Raw genomic sequence first — 22,198 nt, 5'->3', positions numbered from 1 at the left:
GTCTGTGTGCTGTAAACAAATTTCTTTCAGCACCAAATAATGCTAGCTTGGGCTTCAATTATAAAATATCACTGCAATTTCAGCCCGAGGATCACAGCTCCAAACATCAAATATCAGGCAAGATCAATCTGTAAAGGCACAAATGGGAGGCCTTATTGATCTTGGGTCAACTTCTGTGCTTTAACTACTCTGAAAATGTATTGGTCTAAATCATATAGTTTCTCAAAATTATTCAGGGTATGAGTTTTCTGAGCAGGGCAGGTTTTCTGAACATATTGCAAAAGCCTTCATAACTTTGGTTTTTATAAACAAAAAAATTAAAAAAAAGGTGTGACACTTTTTGGTCCTTCTGTAAGATCACTGTTTTCATTTAGAATAATTACATTATTTCTACAAAGTCACTGCAATGCTGTAATACCAGAGAATCCAGACATCCACCCTGACCCTTCCCAATACCCACCCTAGAATGTTAACACACCCCTTTGACCATCACTGCACACATGCACTTCAAAAATTAGAACGTTATCTCTTATGCCATCATTCCCTTAGAGACTGAGGTTATTATGCTGCAACTGGACACTTTATCCCCCATACTGCTGCTTACAGGACATCCATCACTGCTAATGGGGCAGTTTTCCCAGTTAAACTGCTGGACAGTGTACAAACAATTTGCACTAGTTTTTAAAAATCATACAGTGGTATGAATATACAACTGCACAACCATGTTAAACTATGCTGTATAATCCATCTGAATATTGTTCTATTGTCCTGTCTAGTATGCAGGCACGGTCCTATGTATTTGTAATTTCCAAGCCACATGAGGAACTGATTTACAAAGCAGTTTAGGGTTAACATCTTGTGAGATGAATAAAATACTAAATGATGTACATAGGCTTTAGAGATGATCAGACCTTAGTCCACAATCTTAAAATTACACACAGAGTTCATTACACACACATTCATAGTTTAGCATAATTGTCCACCAGTCTCTGACATCAGCTTCCTGGAATGTTTTTTAAATCACTCTTCCATGCAATATTCTTTCAGTTGCAGGATGGTTGAGGGTTTGTACTGCCCATATCAAATCCCCCCACAACATTTCAGTGCAATTCAAATCCATCCTTTGACTGGGTCATTCCATAACCCTTCATTTCTTCTTTTTGAGCCATTCCTTGGTGGATTTGCAAGTGTGCTTAGCATCACATCATCTTCAAGCACGCTTTGATATGATGCAGAATTCATAGTTGAAGCAATGAATGCAAGCCGTCCAGACCCTGAGGGAGTGAAGCAGCCCCAAACCATAACACTTCCACCACTGTGCTTCACAGTTGATATGAGGTGCTTCTCCTGAAAAACTGTCTTTGGTCTGCACCAAACATGTCTGCTGTTACTGTGGATAAACAACCCTATCTTTGATTCGTCTATCCAGAGCACATTATTCCAAAAGGCATGGTCTTTGCCTATATGCCTTAATGCTCTTTTTAGACAGCAAAGGCTTTTTCCTGGCACACCTCAAATACAGGTCAAATTTGTGCAATCTCTTTGATTGTAGAAGCATGCACTTTGACACCAACAGTTTCAAGACTTTTTTAAAAAAATTGTATGGTTCTTGGAGACTTCTTCTTGCATCAGACGTTCAGCTCTTGGGCTGAAAGTGTGATAAATGTAGGGGTGTACTTACTTTTTCCATGTGACTGATCTGTTTTTTTGTTCATTTAAATTGTGAAAATTACTACAAAATGTCAATTCTGTGTGATTTGATAGCGTATCAACTTTTTTAGTTTCAAAGAGGATCAAAATGTTTGCTTGTCCAAATACATTAAAAAAAAAAACAACAATTTCCATGGGGTGTACTTATTTTTTCACATGATGTTAGATAGCTAGATAGACAATGTTTTTACCCTGATATTTCTACACTGCCCCGAGGTTAATTTTTGTTTATAGATGGCTGCAGAGACAGCATTATCTCATGCACTAACCCCTGAGGCATCTCTAACGCACATAACCTGTGTAAATTAACTTCAGCATTAAAGAAGCCATAAACTGCAGACATGTCTTTCTATGGGTAACAAAACCCTGGCAACAACAGCTGTCTGTTTGGCAATTAGCCTTTGATGTTTTTTTTTTTTTTTTTCTTCAATGTATGGGAAAAGCTTAGGTGTCACCTGAACATATGGATAAATTAGCCAGACCTTACATTTATTTTGCACATTTAGTTTTATGACTATTCTTCTGGGTAAAGATTATCTGTGGCATATTTTGAAGAAACGTCTGTACAAATCAGAGCGAGAGTAAGAGTAAACTAAAGGAAGCAGGGTAATGAGTGAGCATCAAAAAAAGAAAGAAAAAAAAGTATTAGCCATTTTTAAAAAGACCATTCTGCTGTGCATTTATTCCCCTGTGTTTTCTTACAGTAGGAGGTGACAGGGTGTTGCTCTCCTCCAGAAACTCCTCCAGGGTGACCATCTCACTACCAGGGGACTTGGGGCGTGAGCTGGTGCTTCGTGGGGTAGACCGTGATTGAGGCGTGGCTTCATAAGGTAGAGAAGCACTGCGAGGTAGCAGAGAGGTCTGACTATGTGTGGAGCTCTCATGGCTCAGGCCAATCACATCATCACTGGAGAGACTGGTAGAACGTCTCTGCAGGCACTCCAGGGAATCTAAACGAACAAAAATAATTAAATTAATCAAAAACAGGGAGAGGAGGGAAATAGGGCTTGACAGATATTTGAGTTTGACTATTCTGAGTAAATAGGCAGGACACTGTCTCAAGACTATATATTCTCACTAAAAGAGGAGCCACATGTGGAATTTAATTATATAACTTCAGCATTTTTTCAATGCATGTACTGCATTATTAATCATCAGCTTACGGTTCTGTAAAAAGTTTAGCAATAGTTCTGTTATTATGCAATTTGATTTCTACCTGCAATACTTCAATCTATGAAACATGAATCTTTCAGAATATTCATAACCTTTACATGAGAAAAATGACATAATACAATTATTTACATTTGTTTATAATGATGAAAAAATGCTTGAACATTTTCCTGTCAGAGGAAGAGGATTTGGGTGTGGATAATGTGGGTGTAGGTGTGTGAGAGATGAGGCATGTCCACCAGATCGCTCAAAAAGCCCACTGCATAAAAAATAAGATAACTACTACTGTTATTTTCCATTTAGCAAATATGTGGTGAAGTTATTACTAAAACTGGATCTTGCCAATTTTTTTCTGACAAACAGGACCTGTTTAGCAGCATTTGCAGTGTTTCTTATTTGGTTTGTGTAACCTCAGTGACTGCATAGTTAAAATAGTCTGAACAGCTGGGACATCATCATCACTGGGATAAACAAAGAGCAGAATACTACTGAGCGTTTTGTTTTAACAAAGTTACAAAAAGGGGGGTGGTCCAAGTTATGCAACAGATAAGCATTCTCCCGATCATCGGGAGATGATGCATGTTTGATTCGTGAAGATATCACAGACATCCATAGCCTGGAGTCCTGTGCTCGCTAAGCAGGAGGGATGACATGCCCTCTCCCCCGTCAATCAGAGAGACAGTAGCCTCTGGCAGTCTGTGAGAACATGTATGAGAAAGAGAGCAGTTTCCACTTTCCTCAGAGTGCATTACACTGCCCTGTTACACAGCATGAGCAGCAAAAATGGTTTCATGTGTCTCAGAGGAAGTATGTGCTAGCATTCACCCTCACCAGTTGGTAGCTGTTGTATCATGAGGTGATGCAGATGGTGGGTGAGAATTAGCAAATGACCAAAAATGGGGAGAAAATGGAGTTTAATAGTGATGTACAAAAAATCTGAATTTTTTTTTCCCCCCTCATAATTTACTTCAAAAGGTGGAACTTTCATAGATTGTAGATTCATTAAGCAAAGTGAAATCTTTCAAGCTTTTTGTTTTAATTTTGATTATAGCTTACAGCCCATGGAAATCAAAAATCCAGTATCTTAAAATATTAGAATAAAGAATTTATAATGCAGAAATGTCGACCTTCTAAAAAGTATGTTAATTTATGAACTCAATACTTGGTCGGGGCTTTAATCCTTTTGCATGAATTACTGCATCAATGCGGCGTGGCATGGAGGCAATCAGCCTGTGGCACTGCTGAGGTGTTATGGAAACCCAGGTTGCTTTGATAGCAGCCTTCAGCTCGTCTGTATTGTTGGTTCTGGTGTCTCTCAGAGATTCTCTATGGGGTTCAGGTCAGGTGAGTTGGCTGGCCAATCAAGCACAGTAATACCATGGTCAGCAAACCAGTTACTAGTAGTTTTGGCACTGTGGGCAAGTGCCAAATCCTGCTGGAAAAGGAAATCAGCATCTCCATGAAGCTTGTCAGCAGATGGAAGCATGAAGTGCTCTAAAATCTCCTGGTAGACGCTGCATTGACTCTCGACTTGAGAAAACACAGTGGACCAACACCAGCAGATGACATGGTACCCCAAATCATCACTGATTGTGGAAACTTCACACTGGACTTCAAGCAACTTGGATTCTGTTCCTCTCCACTCTTCCTCCAGACTCTGGCACCTTGATTTCCAAATGAAATGCAAAATTTACTTTCATCTTCCCCATGATTGTGGTTGTGTGTACTGAACTGGACTGAGAGATTGAAGTCTCAGGAAACCTTTGCAGGTGTTTTGAGTTAATTAGCTGATTAGAGCTCATCTCAGGTCGACATTTCTGTATTATAAATTCTTTATTCTAATATTGAGATACTGGATTTTTGATTTCCATGAGCAATAAGCCATAATCAAGAAATATTTCACTTTGTGTAATGTATCTAGAATATATGAAAGTTTCATCTTTTGAATTAAAAACTTTTCCACAATATTCTAATTTTTTGAGATGCCCCTGTATTGTGTTTGGTGGGATCAGAATTTGTTCAAATATTTCTTGTGAAAGAAGGTGAACAATTTCTTGCCATAATCCGAGAATTCAGAGATGAACGTCCATCCACAGACCTTCAAATGCATTTTTACAGTGGAATAAAATGATCTCCAGGTTCATATGGTAGAGATTAAACACCAGAGTAAGCTTTGTCATTTTTGCAGCTTCCAAAAGGTCAAAGGCATATGGGTTTAGAAAACCAGAAATATTACAGCTTGGCAGCTGACATTACTTGTTTGCTTTACTTGTGCAATCCAGATGATTGGGCAAAGTGGAAATTTACAGGAAAATTCCTAATGAGGAATTAGTCAATTACATGGCAATCAATTAGTAAAGTGTATATACACATCAAAGAGCATATGGATTAAAGCCCAACAACCAATTTGGAACAGATTAAAAGTAAGCAGATGGTGATTCAGAGTTCATACTCAATATAGTAAAAAAATAGAATAGATTTTGAGTGACAGGTCAGATGCATCCAGAGCGAATATTTCCTTCTCCACATTAGTGTATCAGTGAAATCGATGAGACCTCATGATATAATGCATTTCTCAACATTAATAGTATCGAAATCAAGCTATTGACATATATTAGGTTTTAACCATCATATACCATGACCGGTCATGACTGATCAGTGTGATTTCTGCTTTTGTGCTCATTACCTGCCTCGCCAGCCCTTGCTTTGTTTTACGAAATTTTCCCCCGAGAAAAAACATCTTCCTTTGCTCGCAGCGCATAAACACCAGGAGTGAATACAAATTTATACAAGCATCTGCGAGGTTTTGGCTTGCTGGAAGACAGCAGCATGTAAGCGGGTTTTGACGTTCACAAACCTTTTGAGTTGACAGGAGAACTGCTGCTGGAGGTGTGGCGACTGTAATCAGCAGAACAAGGCCTGAGTCCTGTGCAAAGGAAAGAAAAGGAATTCACAGAGTGCAGGAGGAACAGGGGAGTGCAAACCTATTTGTCCCCCACACACGCGAGTAAACAAATGCCAGAGAAGTGCAGCAGATCGAGCATTAAGTTCAGAACTATTGATCTGAGCTGTTCTTGTACCTGCGTTTCCATGGCCACAGCTCCCAAAGCCGGCATCGAGGGAGTGCATACGCAGGTCTTCCTCAGAGATTAATCCTGTACAGCACAGGAAAGTGTGTGTGTGTGAAAGAGAGAGACAGTGTAAGCTGCATGACTCATTGAGAGAAAACATCTTGTTAGGAAATATGGGAAGCAGCATTTTAATTTACTACTACCAACAGACGTGTTCTGAATAATCTGTCTAAGAGAGGCAACCCATAATTCAGATTCGTTGACCAATTCTACTGACGTCAAGCTTAGTTTCAGTTCCTCTCCATCAGTCACTATCTGATTTTACTTTCTCCTAATCATGATGATGTGCGTCATAACTTATGCACCGATATTTTTTTTCCCAAGGAATCAATCTTCAAAAACTTCTCATTTAACATACCATAATAATCCTACAATGCAATATACATATTCCTATTTAAAAAGCTGATTTCCTTTAAGTTTATGCTGTTTGTCTCTGGCTGCTTATCTTTTAAATAATTTTAATTGCTGATCTTTGAAAGAAACACGTTGCAAAATGTTGTATTAATTAGGATGAACAATTCTGATATAGCCTTAATACACCAACTCAAAAATTCCAAATCCTTCTCTCATTTATGAGTAGAGCAGCAATAACTGAGTAATATATGTGCTGGTCTCCATTATTAATCCATAAAGTATTCCCTCTTGGACGAATTAGTCAACAGATGTGCAATTTCAGATGTTGACATCAATACCTTTGGGCCTGCGCCCTGGCCGCAAGCTAGAAGGGGTGAATCCTGGTGCATTGTGGGAGTTGTGGTTCAGCGGAGTTGAACAGGACGTCCCCGGCTCTAAGCCTCTCTGTCTAAGCACCAGCTCCTCGTATCCGTTCATATCTTCTGTGCTGCCCCCTCCTGGCCGGTACGCCTCTGAGCTTCTGGAACCACTGCTGTAACTCAGACCTGAGTGAGAAGCAAAGTTACAAATTTTATAAGAGAAAGCAGAAAAGCACAGGAGACACTAACACTGCTGGTGTGGAGAGCATGTTAGAGCATAGGCTTGTGTGCAAGTTAGTGCAGAGGACAAGTAAAACATCGCATACTCAGCATGCAGGATCTTTTGCAGGTTTTAGTTGATCATTAAGCAAAATGTTTAGAGCATCTGCAAATACTATTCTAAAAGAGCTGTTAAAATACAGTCAGCTAGTTAATATAGGCTGAGGGATACTGCAGCTAACAATACTGAGCAAACAATACGATTGAACGGAAATTTGTTTTTTTCTTCCTTTCAGCTGGAAGAACCTGGCAACCTGGCAATTCCACTTTAATGGCAACAGCTGGACAAAATGCATGCAGATGTTACAACACAGTGATAATTTAGCAGAAAATGCAATATGCTCATTGCACATTAAGCAGATCACAGACCCCAATTTTTTTTGCAAATAAAAATTTCACTCCATACTGGTTGGAAAAATTATTTTTTTGCCACATAACCAATCTATCCCTAGCACACGGTTATGGTCCCTGTTTATAGGTTTTTATCTGATAAAGCAATTTGATCTGAAAATGACCCAAGCTCATGATTGTTTAATGAGATTATTTTCTCCAAGCTACAGAGAGGTCTTAGGCCACACACACACACAGTAATTAGCTAGCTGAAAAATGTTTATTTTATTAGTCCTTTATTTATTTCATTACACTGAGCGTAGATCATTTTCAGGTTTATATGTAATGAGCAATAGTAAAGTAGTGCAAAGCACATGCTTCTGTGGCACAGGTTTCTGAGATCTGTCATAAGCATACTAATAATGACAGTGAATTAACGTATCAACAATTTCCACTGAATCAAATTATCAATGTACTGTGCTTGGGCAATTAGATGGTTGGAACAATATGTTTGGCTTACACCATTTCTTTCCTGTTACAGTATAGTCTCTATCAGACAGTATGCTTCACTTTTTACGTGTATGCTAGGAACAGCGTACAGTACACCGTGACGCAAATTTCGTCATCAGCAGAGTACACGCGTACTGTACAGCACCGCCCAATTTTTCTACTCGTCACACATGCGCATTTAGTGCAAAATAATTATATAGTTGTTCCAGCAGGTGGCAACAGTGACCCAGGGCCGTTGATTCTCAAGGAAGCTGAAGAAAAAAATGGAATAAACGGAAGAGATGGAAATGAATGAGGTTAGAAAGTACCCGCATTTGTATAATTCAAGCCTTAGAGTATAAGGACTTGTATATGGGTGCTAACTGTGGCGAAAGATTGCCCAAGCGTTGTTCTTCGTGTTATGATTCTTCTTCATTGTTATCCTTCACACTATTGAGGTGTTCATGCACGATTTGTTAATTTTGAACGAATCTTTAATATGACTCGGGAACAACGAGTTGCCTCAGAGTGATTCGTTAATTTTTAACCGCGCATAGGTTCTGCACAGGAAACAGAAATGAGTACTTCGCGTATCAAGTCTTCGAGTTTGAGTTGTTCGTTCATCACGTCACAGCCCCACTGCATTCAGCCTATAAGGCAGTTATTGGATGAACGAATGACTCTAACCCAAAGACTCGAGGGGTCAACTAATAATTTCTGTTCCCGGGGAACGGACGTGACAAAAGAAAGACTGTGACAAAAGAACGACTGTGATCCGGAGGTGAGGTGAACTAAGACTGCATAGCCTGAAGAGCCAGCTAAGCTATTAATTAACCATTTCTTTTTCTCATAATTCAGCTTTGGTTGCATTAGCCTATAGTTAATTTTATAGTTTATTAAGTACTAGATGTTTTGGGGAATTTAACATGTAACATTTTAATTGTATTCTGCTGAAATGAACGAAATGACTCGGGGGTGGGGGGTTTGGGGTTGGGGGAAAAGAATATTTGATCATTTTGCTGAAAGAAATTCAAAGATCCGAGTCAGTAAAATGATCCGAACTTCCCATCACTACTTCACACTAGAAGACCTGCTTTACCGTCAGCGTATGCGTACGTCATATGAAGTATACCTTGAAAGGTAATGCGTACAACTCTGCGCATACACTAGCGTACGCGTAAAGAGACGAACAATACCAGATGGGTAGTCTGCAGACAGATGGGAAACGCTGTAAATGCCAGAGTTACGTATGCAAACAGAGAGAGGAGTTAGTGGCTCCAGCAGGATGGGCAGGTTTTGGAGTTTTTCCTGAGCTTCTGCTACTACCCTCAAAATCACACCTGGTAATTTTCCACCGACATATCTCTCTCAGCACCAGGCAAAACAGAGGACATCAAAGCAGTTAAAGTCCGAATAGATCTTCATTATACAATCTCTCTAATCTTATCTCTCTAAACAAGCACTGTCTAAAATGGCTAGACCGGGCTGTCAAATATCTTTAAAGATTACCTAATGCTCAAATACATTTACAAAGATCTAGAAGCTGATTGACATTTGTGTCAATACCCATTACTGAAATTGTGCAAAAATGTAATGTCAGCTGACTAAAGAGTTCTGAAAAGTAAATGCAAAGCACAAACTTGCTACAATCCAAGCAGGCTGTGAGACAAGATGATAGAAGCGATGTGTAGCAGCAGGGATGAGTGGGTCCATGGTATGCACAAGAAAGTGAGTGAGTGAGAGAGCGAGAGATTTTATATTTGGGTGGATACCAAATATCCCCAACATAGAAACGTGACAGTTATGGGGACATTTGGCTGGTCTCCGGGAGGGAAAACTGCTTTTGTTTGTTCACAAAAACCATAGCTTTTATTTAAACTAATTTTTGAAAAAGGTTAGAATTAGGTGCAGCATAGCATTAAATTAAATTATTCATTATTAATCTCAATGGAAGGTCCTCACAATGATGGTAAGACAAATGATGAGTCTGATGAGTGTGTGAATATGGAGGTATAGACTCTAGCAGAGGGAGGGCAAGGCACAGGTTGCAGGAAAGCAGGTATACAGAGTAATTAAGAGCTCACACTGAAGGGACATGGAATAAGCCATTGCTCATCCTGGCATCTCTCTAAGAAGACGCTACCTCGGATTAATTATCCCCTCTCGCTCAACACGCACAATCAGATTTATATCAACTGGCCTCATTAACACACAGGCCACAAATATTCTGTGACGGCTGTCATACAGTGTCCCATTTATCTTCCTCATCCTTGGCTAGTATTGATCCATTCAATCACACACGCACACACACGCACAGTGGCACACACATTATTAATGGCGCGACAGCAAAGCCAAATGCATTCGGGGGGCTCAGTTTCAACACACTGCTACTTACTGCTACTCAGAGCGTCTTGGCCTGGCTCCAGCAGTCCCAATAAGAGCGCTGATGCAGAGTTCAACCTCTGTTTGTGTCTCTGTGTGTGTGCGTGCGTGTGTGTATGCGTGCGGTTCAGTAGAATATGAACAGGATGCAAGTAGTGTCCTATAAGTAACTGCTTTGGTGATTTTAGAAATATGTTTCCTGGTGTTCACTAATGTTTTTTTTATTAGTGTGCAAAGGTATCTGTGCTGCCAAATATATTAAAATGATGAATTATATAAATAGCTGATTTCAACTACAATTTAAAAAAAAAAAAAAAAAAAAGATATTATAGAGAGTTAAAGAGAAAAACGACAAAATATTGATTGTACTGAAAAGTATTATAATGTGCTGCTGCTGATAAAAAAAAATTAAAAAAGAAAAAGCACTTAAAAATGGCCGATCTGTGAGAGATGCTCGCTGGGGGAAGGAGGCATGATGACTTCAGCGGAGGCCCAGAATCGGAGGCGTTTGGTTAGAGAGCGCCGGGAAGGCGATGTCCGTGGAACCCGAATTTTCTCCTGGCTCTTACTCCGCAGGAAAAGGAACCGCTTAGCTGCTGTGTGTGTGTGTGTGTGTGTGTGTGTGTGTGTGCGCGCGGTAGAGGTTAATGTACACACATGAACAGAGTGGGAGAAAGATCAGTGGAAGAGAAGAAACAAGTCAGAAAGTCGTAACTATGATGTCAAACACCCTTTGAAGAAATAACAGCATTTAGAAGATTAGATGAATGGCATGCAAGATTATAAATAGGTTCATGTTAATTTGGAGAAAGAGTTTTAAAGATAGAGACATGTTGAATAATGATAAAAAATTACAAGATTAAAGATTAAAGGAGGAGTAGAGGCCTGGAGTAATATGTGGATATACAGACTATAAACAAGACACCCCGTTCTGAATAAGACTGCTACAACGATGGTGAATACTTCACTTTCAACAAAACCAAATCAGGCTTGAGATGGCCGTTTGATCAGTGTGTGCACGCTTTAATAACAATAACCATACAACATTAGGTGAACAATTTGTCGAACCTCTTTGAGGAACTGAGCAGAATATACCCACCTCTGTTGTTTGAAGCTGAGGATAAGATTGGGGAGGAGTGGGCGTGGTTTTCCTCCACTGAGACACTGCTTGGGGAGTCCAGGTTGAGGCAAGTCTGGCGAGAGGGCAGTGGAGGTGGAGTAAGCTTTGGGCTGTTGGTGGAACAGTCTAGAGGGTGTGGGATCTCTGGAAGAGGGATGTCTGGGGCACTTCGGATCCGCTCACGAGAGCCGTCCTGCCTCTCCCGTGACCGCTCCTTCTTAGGCTTCATGAATTTCGCAATAGCTTTAGGTGCCACCCAGTGGCTCCTCCTGTGATAGACACATTCACAAAGCAGCAGAGATAAAAATCAGTTGTTAGCATGAATTAAATATGAGCAAATTCTTTAGCCTGCTTAAAGTGTTGTTTTGTCATAGCATGCATAATCAGGATCAGCTCACTTTTTAGGAGTCGGGTCGTAGAACTTGTACTGATCCATGATCTTCTCTTCCAGTTTCTCCTTCTGCCGCCGTAACGAATTCAGCTTATCGCTGCAGCACACAGGAGACATGGGATACAATTCATACACCACACAACATAGTGAAACTAATCACCAACACTAAACTACTGTTGTGCACACTTACATGTACTGTTTTTGCTCCTCATGGTACAGCTCCTTGCTCTCCATGGACCTTTCCAGAAGAGTCTGGTTCTGCTGGCTCAGCATCTGGACCTGGCTCAGTAGGTGGTGGTTCTCCTCCTCCAGATTCCCCTTCAGCCGAGTCAACAGCTGCACAGACAGACAGACAGACAGTCTTTCATACCCTGCCACTGCTTCCTATCCACACTCACAACCCCATGTGAATAAGCCAAGCAAACACAGTGAACACAAATCTCATGATCAGTCCTTAAAAAAAAAAAAAAAAAAAAAAAAAAGGTCATGACTAAGATTTAATCTATTCTATCTAACAAAACAAGTTTGCTGTATTATCAGTTGAAGGTTGTTGCTTTTGTAAGTGGGCTGGGAATTTTCTTGTTGAGTCCAAGGGGCAGTCAGTCTCTCTCACCTCACAGTGGTTGTCCAGTTTGGTCAGGGAAATGTCTAGGCCCTGGTGCTGTTCTTTGAGTTGGTCAAATCGTGACTGCCAGCGGTTCAGCTCCAGCTGTGACTCATTGAGAGACATCTTTAGCTCCTTGCTCTGATGCTGCAGCCCGTCATACTCCTGACGCAAATGTGCGTGTTTTTGCGACAGTCTGCAAACACAAAGCCAGCTCTTAGAAGTCATGTGACAGAATTACATTCAACAAGCTAAGTGTCAACTTACTTTACAAATTCTATTTCATATACATACATTATATTTATTTATGAATGCGTAATTTAATTACAGTTACTAAGTAATAAGTTACACCCAGAACTAATTAAATTACTCTTCACTTTTAAGTGACGTAATTACAGATACTTATGATGTAATTGCATTACATTATATACTGTATAGACTTAACAAGTCTGTATAAAACAAATTTAGATTTTAAGTTCAATATTATCATCTAAAGATCAAATGTGTTTTAGAATTTAACTCTGCCCATTTTAATTGGTTAGCTGTAGGCAAGTGCGTGCGAGTTCGCTCAAGTCCGAGGATGTCAGCAGAAACGAATGTCTGTTTTGCTAAATGGAAATATCCCTATTACTTAATTTTTCTGATACATGTAGACAAGAACATCACAGTAAAAATGTAAGTTATGTCCCGGGGAAAAACACCATCAGCCTCTAGCCGAAGCACAAGTAACCTACTGAAGCACTTGACACAGCAACATGGACACTTTTAACTGATCCATGTACAGCGACAGATGAAACTGCAGCAACCCGTGTTAAGCAGGAGAAACTTGATTTTACATCAGCAGTACAGAAAATGTCTGAAGCGGAGTTAATAAATAAATAAATAAATAAATAAATAAATAAATACATAAAACTGATTGTAGGGTACATGGTGGGAGAGATGCTACCGCTGCGGACTGTAGAATCGCCGTGTTTTAGGCACATTGAACAAAATACCTGTGTGTGGCAAAATGTATTTATTTATTTATTTATTTATTTATTTAAACAGTGCTGTTTGATCGGAACAAAGTTTATTTTTTACTTATATAATTTAATCTTAATCTTCTTCTTATTTTTTTTTATTTAGATCTCTTGAGGAATAATTCTTCATTAACTAAAGCGCTTAAGTAACTTAACTGCTTGAGAGCATTTGACGACTTAACTAAATTTAGTTGTGTTGAAATACCCTAACTACAGTTTTATTGCTTTTTTTATTTGCTTTTTACTAGCTCTTTTTGTTAAACCAGTTTATAATCACTTATTTACATTTTTGTATTAAAAATAGGCTAAGCTATTCCATGCTTGACTCAAATTTAAACAACACAAGTTTCTATTGCTCATATGGTCAAGGTTGATACGGATTTTAAGAAGTAATTAGTAACAAGTAATGCAATTCTTTTTCAGCCAGAGTAATTAGTCAGTAATTTAAATACAATGTTGACAATGCACTTGGTAATTAATTACATTAATTAGTTACTTTTTTTGAAGTAACATACCAAACACTGGAAAAGTCTAAACCTACAGTCACACTAGCAAGCAACAAAGCAACAAGCGCACATTAATTTCCAATGCATGTATGCGAAACACAGCCATGATTTCAGTGATAGCACATCAAGTGACATTTAAATTGACCGTCTCAATTCTGTGTACATCACTCAGTTTATTCCTGAGACCAATCCTGTGGTGCGTGTGGTCCAACATTTCCAGTTCCCCTCTTACAACTGTATTTCCTACTGGCAACTAGTTCCCATTTACGGTCTGTGGTGCAAAAATGGAAGAAAAACTTGCAGCCATGCTTTCATCTTAACCGGCCATATTTGACCCTTCATTAAATGTGTGAAGAAACTTTACAAAGGAAAAATAAAAGCTTGGAAGGAAATAGCAGAGATGGTTGGTGGCCCTGGTAAGTGTACAAAGCTAGTACAGTTAACTTGCATTGCTAATATGTCAGTGAAACTAGTAAGATGTTTGACATATGAAATGTAACTCAAACAACCAATTCTGTCATTAATCAGTGAATTATTTAATCTGATAGCTTTAGAAGCTATAGATAGAAATGACTGGTTCTAAAAAAAAATTGGAACTACTAAAAATGCAGGACAGTAACATCATTAATACCTAATGAAGGTCATGATTTAGAAGCAAGGAGGCACATGGAAAATAGTTCCCTCAGTGCCTCACTTTCAACCCCCAACAGAGTCAGCTGGTCACCAAGCGCCTACATAATATACATGTGAAACATAATTGAGATACAGAGAGATACTATAGCTTCTATACATGCCACTTTATGCGAGCATAGAGTCTTTGACCATGGCATGGGGGCTGGTGCCTGACTGGCTGGTTTGAGTATTTCAGAACCTGCTGATCTCCAAGCATTCACACCCACACACACACAACCTCTAGATTTTACACAGAATGGTGCACAAATCTAGTAAACAGCTGTTCTGTGGGCAGAGATGCTTTGGTGATGAGAGGTAAGAAGAATGGCCAGTATGGTTTGAACTAATATGAGGGTTACATCAAATAAACAATATTTACAACTGTGATGAGCAGAAAAGCATCTCTGAATGCCAACACGTTGAACCTTGATGCAGCTGGGCGACAACAGCAAAAGACCTCACTGGGTTCCATGTACATTCTGATGCGTAGATGAATTGAGGCTCTTAACTAATATCTGCATGACTGCTCGACTACCACATCACTAGCTGATTGTATAACATGAATGTGCAGATGAACAGGTGTTCCTTAGAAAGTGGCTGGCGAGTGTCACTTTTGGACATGCTCGGTCTATTTACTGCACAAACTACAAGCAACACAAGTAAAAGTTATGTTAGAAATAGTGACTTAACGCATGTTCATGCATACAGCAAGAAAGCAACTGGAGACCATTCATTTTCAATGAGAGCTGCCGACTTCCGGTGACATGAGCGACAGCGATCGGTGGTGACTAGATGTGGGCGTGTCTAGCGACATGACAAATTTGAGAAAAGTTTAACTTTATGCAAATTTGGAGCGACTTGTTGCAGCGACTACCAACGGGAGTGAAGACGGTAGAACGCATGTGATCCGCCATGCTACCGAGAGTCTGAACTGCTTCATAGACCCAGACAGTCCAGCACACACTACTACTTCATCTCATAGGATATGATTCATATGTACACTGGTGAATTATATATTCAAACCTCAAGAATGTTTCATTTTAGCGGCAAGAAATCTTGATTTGTCGTCAATAGTGGAATGCTAGTCGAGCCACCCACTGATAAATGTTATTATGGCAAACAGTAGTAGGAACGCTTAATGGCAACTTCATAGTACAGTGACTAAAATCATTGTATGTGCCTTAATACTCCAGTACTGCTCACAACCAAAAAGCAGTAACAGAGTTTCACCAGCAGAGGGCAGCGTCTGCTGCTTAATAAAGCAGCAGCAGAAGGTTTTGGCTTGTTGTGTTGCTTTGAGATCAGCCACAGTGCGTGTGAGATTATTTATAAAGGCTGACCTGTCCATCTCCTCTCTCAGGCTGCGGTTCTCTCCCATAATCTGAGTGTTCTTACGAATCTCCTCCTCCAAACTCGCCTTCTCTCTCTGCAGAGATGCCTGCAGCTCCTCCACAGCATCCTTCTGTTTTAGAAGTTGCAAATACCTGCACAAACACACATTATAAACAGTTTAATATGGACAACACATGCTCACTGACCATATTACACAAGAATATATTTATACTAGGTCATACATCTCCACAGCAAGGCAATAGGGGGGTATTATTGTGGGGGGTTGAACAATCCATGAAAAATATCGTGCGTATGTGACATGTGGTGTATAGAATAAGGAACAGCATCCCATCAGGCCTTTGAAGCTCCTAGACGGCTGGTATTACAGCTGATTGGCCATGTGACAGACGTCTGCTTTTACTTCAAGCCCTACGCCTCTAGAGACCCACTGCTGCATTATTCATGAGATCATGTGTGTATCTCTCTCAAAGTCTGACTGAACACTGGTCTGCTTTTCACACCAAGTCTATAAACATTAGACACAATTTTCCATGGAGCACAATGGAAAAAGTAACACGACAGGCACATGTGCATCCGCGAATGTGTACTGCGTGTCACGATTTAAAAATAAGGAAGCACATGGAAGAGTTTCTACAGTGCCTCACGTTCAGCTCCAACAGAGTCAGCTGGTCAACAGGCAGCTACATAACATGTGCTCCATAACTGTGATACTGAGAGCTACTATAACTTTCATACATGTCACTTCTCAGATACAGTACTTTGACCATGACATGGAGGTTGGTTCCAGATGGGTTGGCGTGAGTATTTCAGAAACTACTGATCTCTCTAGAGATTATAAAGAATGGCATGAAACACAAAAACCATCCAATAAGTGGTCATTCTGTGCGTGGAAAAGCCTTATTGATGAGAGAGGTAAGAGATGAATGGCCACACTGGTTTGAGCTGACAAAGGGTACAGTAACTCAAATAATCACTCTTTTCAACAGTTCTAAGCAGAAAAGCATAGCAGAATGACCCTTGAAGTGGGTCGGCTACAACTGTTAGGGAAGATAATAATGAGCTCTATTTCCAATGAGATAAATTATCTAGCTGCTAAAGCAAAGCCAAGGGGTTTCTTTTCTTTCTTTGGTTACAAGTTATTTCATTTAAATTTTGCAGGCCTGGGGTGCATGGAGTTCTCAATCTGAACACACATGTCCCTTGTCTTTTAGTAATTTTTTAGATACTTAAATAAAAAACACTTTTATGTATGTTTAAACCCTGAATGGGTTTACATTATTTAGTGTGCTTGAGCTTTGATTGATCATTTCCCTTGCTTTACTATAGTTGTAAAAGCAGTCCTCCTGGCCCACAGTCACCGTGGCGTCTCCGTACAGACAACACACATCCTTACTCTGGCGTTACACGCTGGCAAAACGCATACACAACATGCATATATGGCATTAGAATGGGACTGACTTGTTCTCCATACTGCGGTGTTCCTGCTCCAGTGCTCTCTGGCTGCTCTTCAAGGCAGTGTGCTGGGTGATGAGCTGCTCGTATTCGGCTGCCTGCCTCTCATGGACGCTGAGCAGGCGCTCGTGGTCCTGAGAGATGCTGTCACGTCTGACTCGAGCCTCCTCATGCTGCCTCTGCAGAACCTCCGCCTCTGCCTCAAGAGTCTGCAGCTGAGCCTGCAGGGCTGTGTACTGAGCGGTCAGAGACGAGTTCTGAGATTTCAGTGTTGAGTTCTCTACCTGAATACACACAGACACACAGTTTTTAAAAAGGGATAACAAAAAGCGCTGTTCAAAAAGGCATACAACGTAACATTTATCACTAAGCATGATCCACGTGATGGTTCGTGGTTAACTTTGAAATAAATTCCACTGAGTAGATAGATAGATAGAGAGATATAATAATGTTGAAAAATAATGTGTGTGTATATAATTAATATTATTTATATATATGAGAACATACAAACTCCGTGCACACAGGGCAGAGGCAGGATTTGAAACCCCAAACCCTGGAGGTGCGAGGCAAACATGCTAACCACTTCGCTATCATGCCCCCGATCATCAATCATGAAAAGCTTTAATGTATCTATGTTTTATTTTAATCAAATGTTTCTCTCAACATTAATTTATTTTATTTTTTTAAATAAAAACGGTATATAAGACTACGTAAACATCCAATGACACATTTTGTGGATCAATGCAAAATAATTCCAGAGAATCACAAAACCTCATCCTGAAGAAGCACTGCTAAACATTTCATTACTGGCTCCCGATTGGTGCAACAGAAAAGTGTTCACCCTATTCATCTGGACAACTGATGCCACGCCATCCATGGCTGGGAGTCCAAGAGGTCAAAATTGGCTATGCTCTCAGGGATTCCCCACCGATCACTGCAACACTAACCAATCATGGGCATCTGTATCTAACTGTCTGCATCTTTCAGTTTTCAAAAAAAAAAAATGGAGGTTTTTATTGGAGTTTTGAGTATTTGAGCTTTTTTCACTTGTGATAATCATAAAAAGGTTAATTTGCACCACACATGGATAAAACTGATCTCTGTCTGCCAGAACAGAATTTCAAAAAATAAGATTTTATTGCCATCCGCTTATACAGTGTAGCACGCAATAAAATGTAGAAGACCGCTGTTCCCACACCACGTAAAGTAGGCTTAACTCACAAACTAGCAGTGTCGGTTTCAGTACCTGTAGTTTGGCGGTGTCTTTGTGAAGTGCAGTGTTTTGCTCCTGCAGCGTTGTGGCCTGTTTTTGCAGAGCTAGCGTCTGAGCATTCAGCTGTGTGTTCTGGGAGTCTAGCTGCTTCAGGTGTTCTTTCAGTAGATGCTTCTCTGTCAGTAGGGATGCATTCTGGGAAGCAGACAAACACTGAGGTCACCACACTACGTGGAGTAACAGCTAGAGCAAGACCTAAGTTGATTAGAATAAAAATCATTTTAAAACGTAAAATGATAACACACATTCTTTTCCACATCTATCAGATGATCTTTGAGTTTAAGCAGCTCAGTGGTGATTTCTCTCTGCTCCGTCTCCCATTTCTCTTGGCTGGTACCAGACCTGACCTGCTCCACAGCCTTCTGGGAAATTTCAGAGTGAGCAGCCTCCTCCTCCTGCCTCTGCCTCAAGGCCTCCAGTGTCTTCTTCACCTGGAGAAGGTGAGCAAATGTGTAACATGAGAGGAGGTGAATAAAGAGTATGACAGAGAGCGTAAGTCTCTGTGCATACTGTGGTGTGTACTGTGGTCTTACTGATGCAAGCTCAGTACGGAGCTGCTGGTTCAAGCTGCTGCTCTCCTCTAGGCGTGACTCCAGACCCTGAATTTTTTCCTCCTTCAGCTCCATGGAATTCTTCAGCGCTGACTCAATCTTCGACTCCAGGATCTTGTATTTACTAAAAGCATTTCAATGAGATGGCCACGTTGAAATTAGCTGTCTATAATCAGATTGAAATTATTTGTGTCATTGGTCTTTTTTTTTCAATTATTAATGACAAATAACCAAATCTGCTCAACTACAACTATAGAGAACCCATGCAAGAGCAATCTACAGTACTAGCACTCAAAAGCAATGCACATGCACACACATACACGAGCATGACGAAAGGCTAATGGAATGTGAATGGTAGTAATAAATATACTTGGCAGATTAAATTTCATTGAGTACTAAGGAACTATTGAGAAATGCCACTGTCCAGGCTTGTTAATCCTTTCTGAACACACTTTCCAAAACAGCAACCAAAAAACACAGAAGGAAAGTGAGATGACAGTCAGAGACAGAAAGACAGAGAGACCGACAGATAGATAGTGAAAGAGAAATAAATATAATCCAGTGCAAAGAGGGAACTCCTCCCCCGAGACAACTCTCCAGGGTGCATTCCAAACAAAATTAATAAAAGAGCAGAGTGGTGTGTTAGTCTCAACTACTTTCACATGAGAAAACGTTACACACGTTCTTCTGGACACAGCCATGATCTCAACTCCAGCTAGGGCCAGAGCTGACATGCACTGAAGCAGATTATGCAACAAAAGAAAAGACTACATTTGATCCTAAAAGCAGACAATAGAGAAAGAGAGAGAAATATGCTCTAGCGTCAACTACGTTAGTGCACAGTTAGTTCACTAACGTCACTACTTCAACTCACCCACTCCAGCTGGTGGACGCGTTCATAAAATAAATTAAGACATCTCATGATGCATCTCATCCACATATATATATAGTACTTGGAAACTCTGAATTACTTAGAAGCTTGAAGTACCCATAATAAATTTGGTTAAACCCTTTCGGCAAAATGAACTGAAATAAGCGAATTGGTCAGCGTGTGAAACTTGATCATTGTGATGGTTTTGACACATTATTCTAAGAAATGGAGGGGTAATGGAAAATCAATGATGTAAACATTTGACAAGCAAGTGTTATTTCATGAAAAAAATTAAAATAGCAGCAGATCAAGTTCCAATATGCAGGCTCTGAAACACCCCATAAGGCCCCATAAACTGCCACAAGCAGAGCAATTGGTATTTCATTGGTATTTAAAACTAATTTTGGTGTGACCTTTAGGGCATTTTTTACACTCTGTCTGAATTCTGAAGGCTGTACCCAAGACTGACTGTGGGCTTTATTCTGTACATTGCTCCTGCTAGTTACAAAATCATGGCACAATAAAGAACGCAGGCACATTCCCTTTATTGTCCTAATATTGATTTAATTATTCAAGTAAATAAACATGTTTGTGGTTTGTGTTTTGGAGTGTGAATGAAGTCTTTCGGTGGATTAGCGTGACCATTTTCGAGTTGTAGTCATTTGTGTTTTTTAATTCTTTCTTTGCTTGATTTACTTAGCAGGCAGACAACAGCATACTTTTCTGAGCCAATGTGAAATAGGAAGTAATATGAAAGTTCAACCCATTACAGTTCCAACCCTGGAATCGGTCACTTTTCACACATGCTGTAGTCTGTACCACAGTCTATTGGGCACGAACGACAGAACATCATTTTCGGGTTGTTTAGCACCTGGGACGTTCGCCGAACTCTTGGTGCAAAAGAACTCGGGTCTCAAAAAGTGCAAGTGTGAATATGCCCTAAACATCACTGAGCTACTGCAATTGTGTACACACTCACTTGTCCTCCCAGCTGTGCTCTTCCTGGAGCAGTCTTTCTCGGTTCAGGCCGATCTTCTCCAGCTCATGACTGAGCTTCTCGAGCTCATTACACTGCTGCTGCACCCTCAGCTTCTCATTCACCAGCTCCTATGGCAGTCACACAGCACTGGGTTAACACAGTTTACTAAAGATTTTGTGATTAAAAAGCTGTCATCATTACATGCAGTACCTCTCGGAGTGTGGCCAAGGTCCTCTTGTCAATGGTGACCTGTTTCTGCAGTTCCTTGTTCTCTTTCTCCATATCCTTGACTCTACTGGCAGCCTCCTGGAGCCGTGCAAGCTCCCTGTTCGTGGCTGCTCCCTCTTTCTCCATGTTGCTCAGTTTAAGCGAGCTCTCCTCAAGTGCAGATTCCCTCACATCCACTTGCTGCCTCAGCCTACGTGCCTCCCTCTCCAGCTGCTTTCTCTCTTTCTCAGCTTGGCCCAGCTCCTGCTCCACTTTCCGCCGCTCCTTCTCTGCTTCATCAGCACGTCTCGCCAACTTCCTCAGCTCCTCCAGCTCATGCCGCAGTTCCTCGCTCTGGGTTTCAGCCTCGTGCAGTTCATTTTTGAGGCCCTGGATTTTGTTGCTGCTACTTTCCAGGCTCTGTTGGAGCCGCTGGTTCTCTTTGTCAAGGCTGCTGCAGTTTATCTCCAGTCTTTCGGTACGCTTGGCCTGGGAACGGAGTTCAGCTACAGTGCTCCGAAGCTCCACGTTCTCATTTCCCAGCTTCCTGTGCTCCTTTTCCAGCAGAGTCAGACGCATATTGTCACTCTTTAACTCTTCTGCGTCCTTCTTCAGCCCCCAGTTTTCCTGCTCCAGGATGCTGTTCTTGCACTGCAAGGTTTCAAGCTGCTCTTCAGCCACTTTGAGTGAGGTTAGCTCATCCTGGAGTTGCTTCTGAGTACACTCTAAGGTCTTCACCTTCCTTTGAAGTTCCTTGGCACATTCCAGCTCATCCTCCAACTGCTCGGTGACTTGCTGCTTCTCGTTCTCAAGCTGCACCAGCCGACTTCCTGTGTCTGAGATCTTCTGGTGGAGGATACGATTCTCCGTTTCCACTTCACGCACGCGTGCCTCACTGTCCTCCTGGGCACGTTTCCGCAGTGAGTTCACGGTCAGGCTCAGGTGTTCCTTCTCTTGCTCCAGCTCTGAGATCTGACACGTACACAAATCATTATT

At 40.7% G+C, this 22,198-nt stretch overlaps 1 protein-coding gene across 3 annotated transcripts in view; it reads right to left on the bottom strand.

The window, feature by feature from the left end:
• Positions 1 to 22,198, bottom strand: part of ccdc88c (coiled-coil domain containing 88C) — a 62,779-nt gene that overhangs the window by 1,788 nt on the left and 38,793 nt on the right. Inside the window, exons 15-29 of one of the 3 annotated variants that reach the window (XM_053633681.1) lie at positions 21,206 to 22,174; positions 20,996 to 21,123; positions 19,128 to 19,269; positions 18,840 to 19,025; positions 18,568 to 18,729; positions 17,328 to 17,605; positions 15,857 to 16,000; positions 12,329 to 12,515; positions 11,906 to 12,051; positions 11,723 to 11,812; positions 11,304 to 11,593; positions 6,704 to 6,910; positions 5,961 to 6,035; positions 5,738 to 5,806; positions 2,413 to 2,660 (exon numbers count right to left, since the gene is read on the bottom strand). In XM_053633681.1, the coding sequence (XP_053489656.1) occupies positions 2,413 to 2,660; positions 5,738 to 5,806; positions 5,961 to 6,035; positions 6,704 to 6,910; positions 11,304 to 11,593; positions 11,723 to 11,812; positions 11,906 to 12,051; positions 12,329 to 12,515; positions 15,857 to 16,000; positions 17,328 to 17,605; positions 18,568 to 18,729; positions 18,840 to 19,025; positions 19,128 to 19,269; positions 20,996 to 21,123; positions 21,206 to 22,174 (3,321 nt within the window). Of the gene's footprint in view, positions 1 to 2,412; positions 2,661 to 5,737; positions 5,807 to 5,960; positions 6,036 to 6,703; positions 10,801 to 11,303; positions 11,594 to 11,722; positions 11,813 to 11,905; positions 12,052 to 12,328; positions 12,516 to 15,856; positions 16,001 to 17,327; positions 17,606 to 18,567; positions 18,730 to 18,839; positions 19,026 to 19,127; positions 19,270 to 20,995; positions 21,124 to 21,205; positions 22,175 to 22,198 lie in introns of those variants that run through there. The other 2 variants (XM_053633682.1, XM_053633683.1) reach the window with 2 other exon arrangements.

The sequence above is a fragment of the Ictalurus furcatus genome, chromosome 9 (genome assembly GCF_023375685.1).
Source record: "Ictalurus furcatus strain D&B chromosome 9, Billie_1.0, whole genome shotgun sequence".
NCBI classification, from domain to species: Eukaryota; Metazoa; Chordata; class Actinopteri; order Siluriformes; family Ictaluridae; genus Ictalurus; species Ictalurus furcatus.
This window is presented reverse-complemented; position numbering and strand designations above follow the sequence as displayed.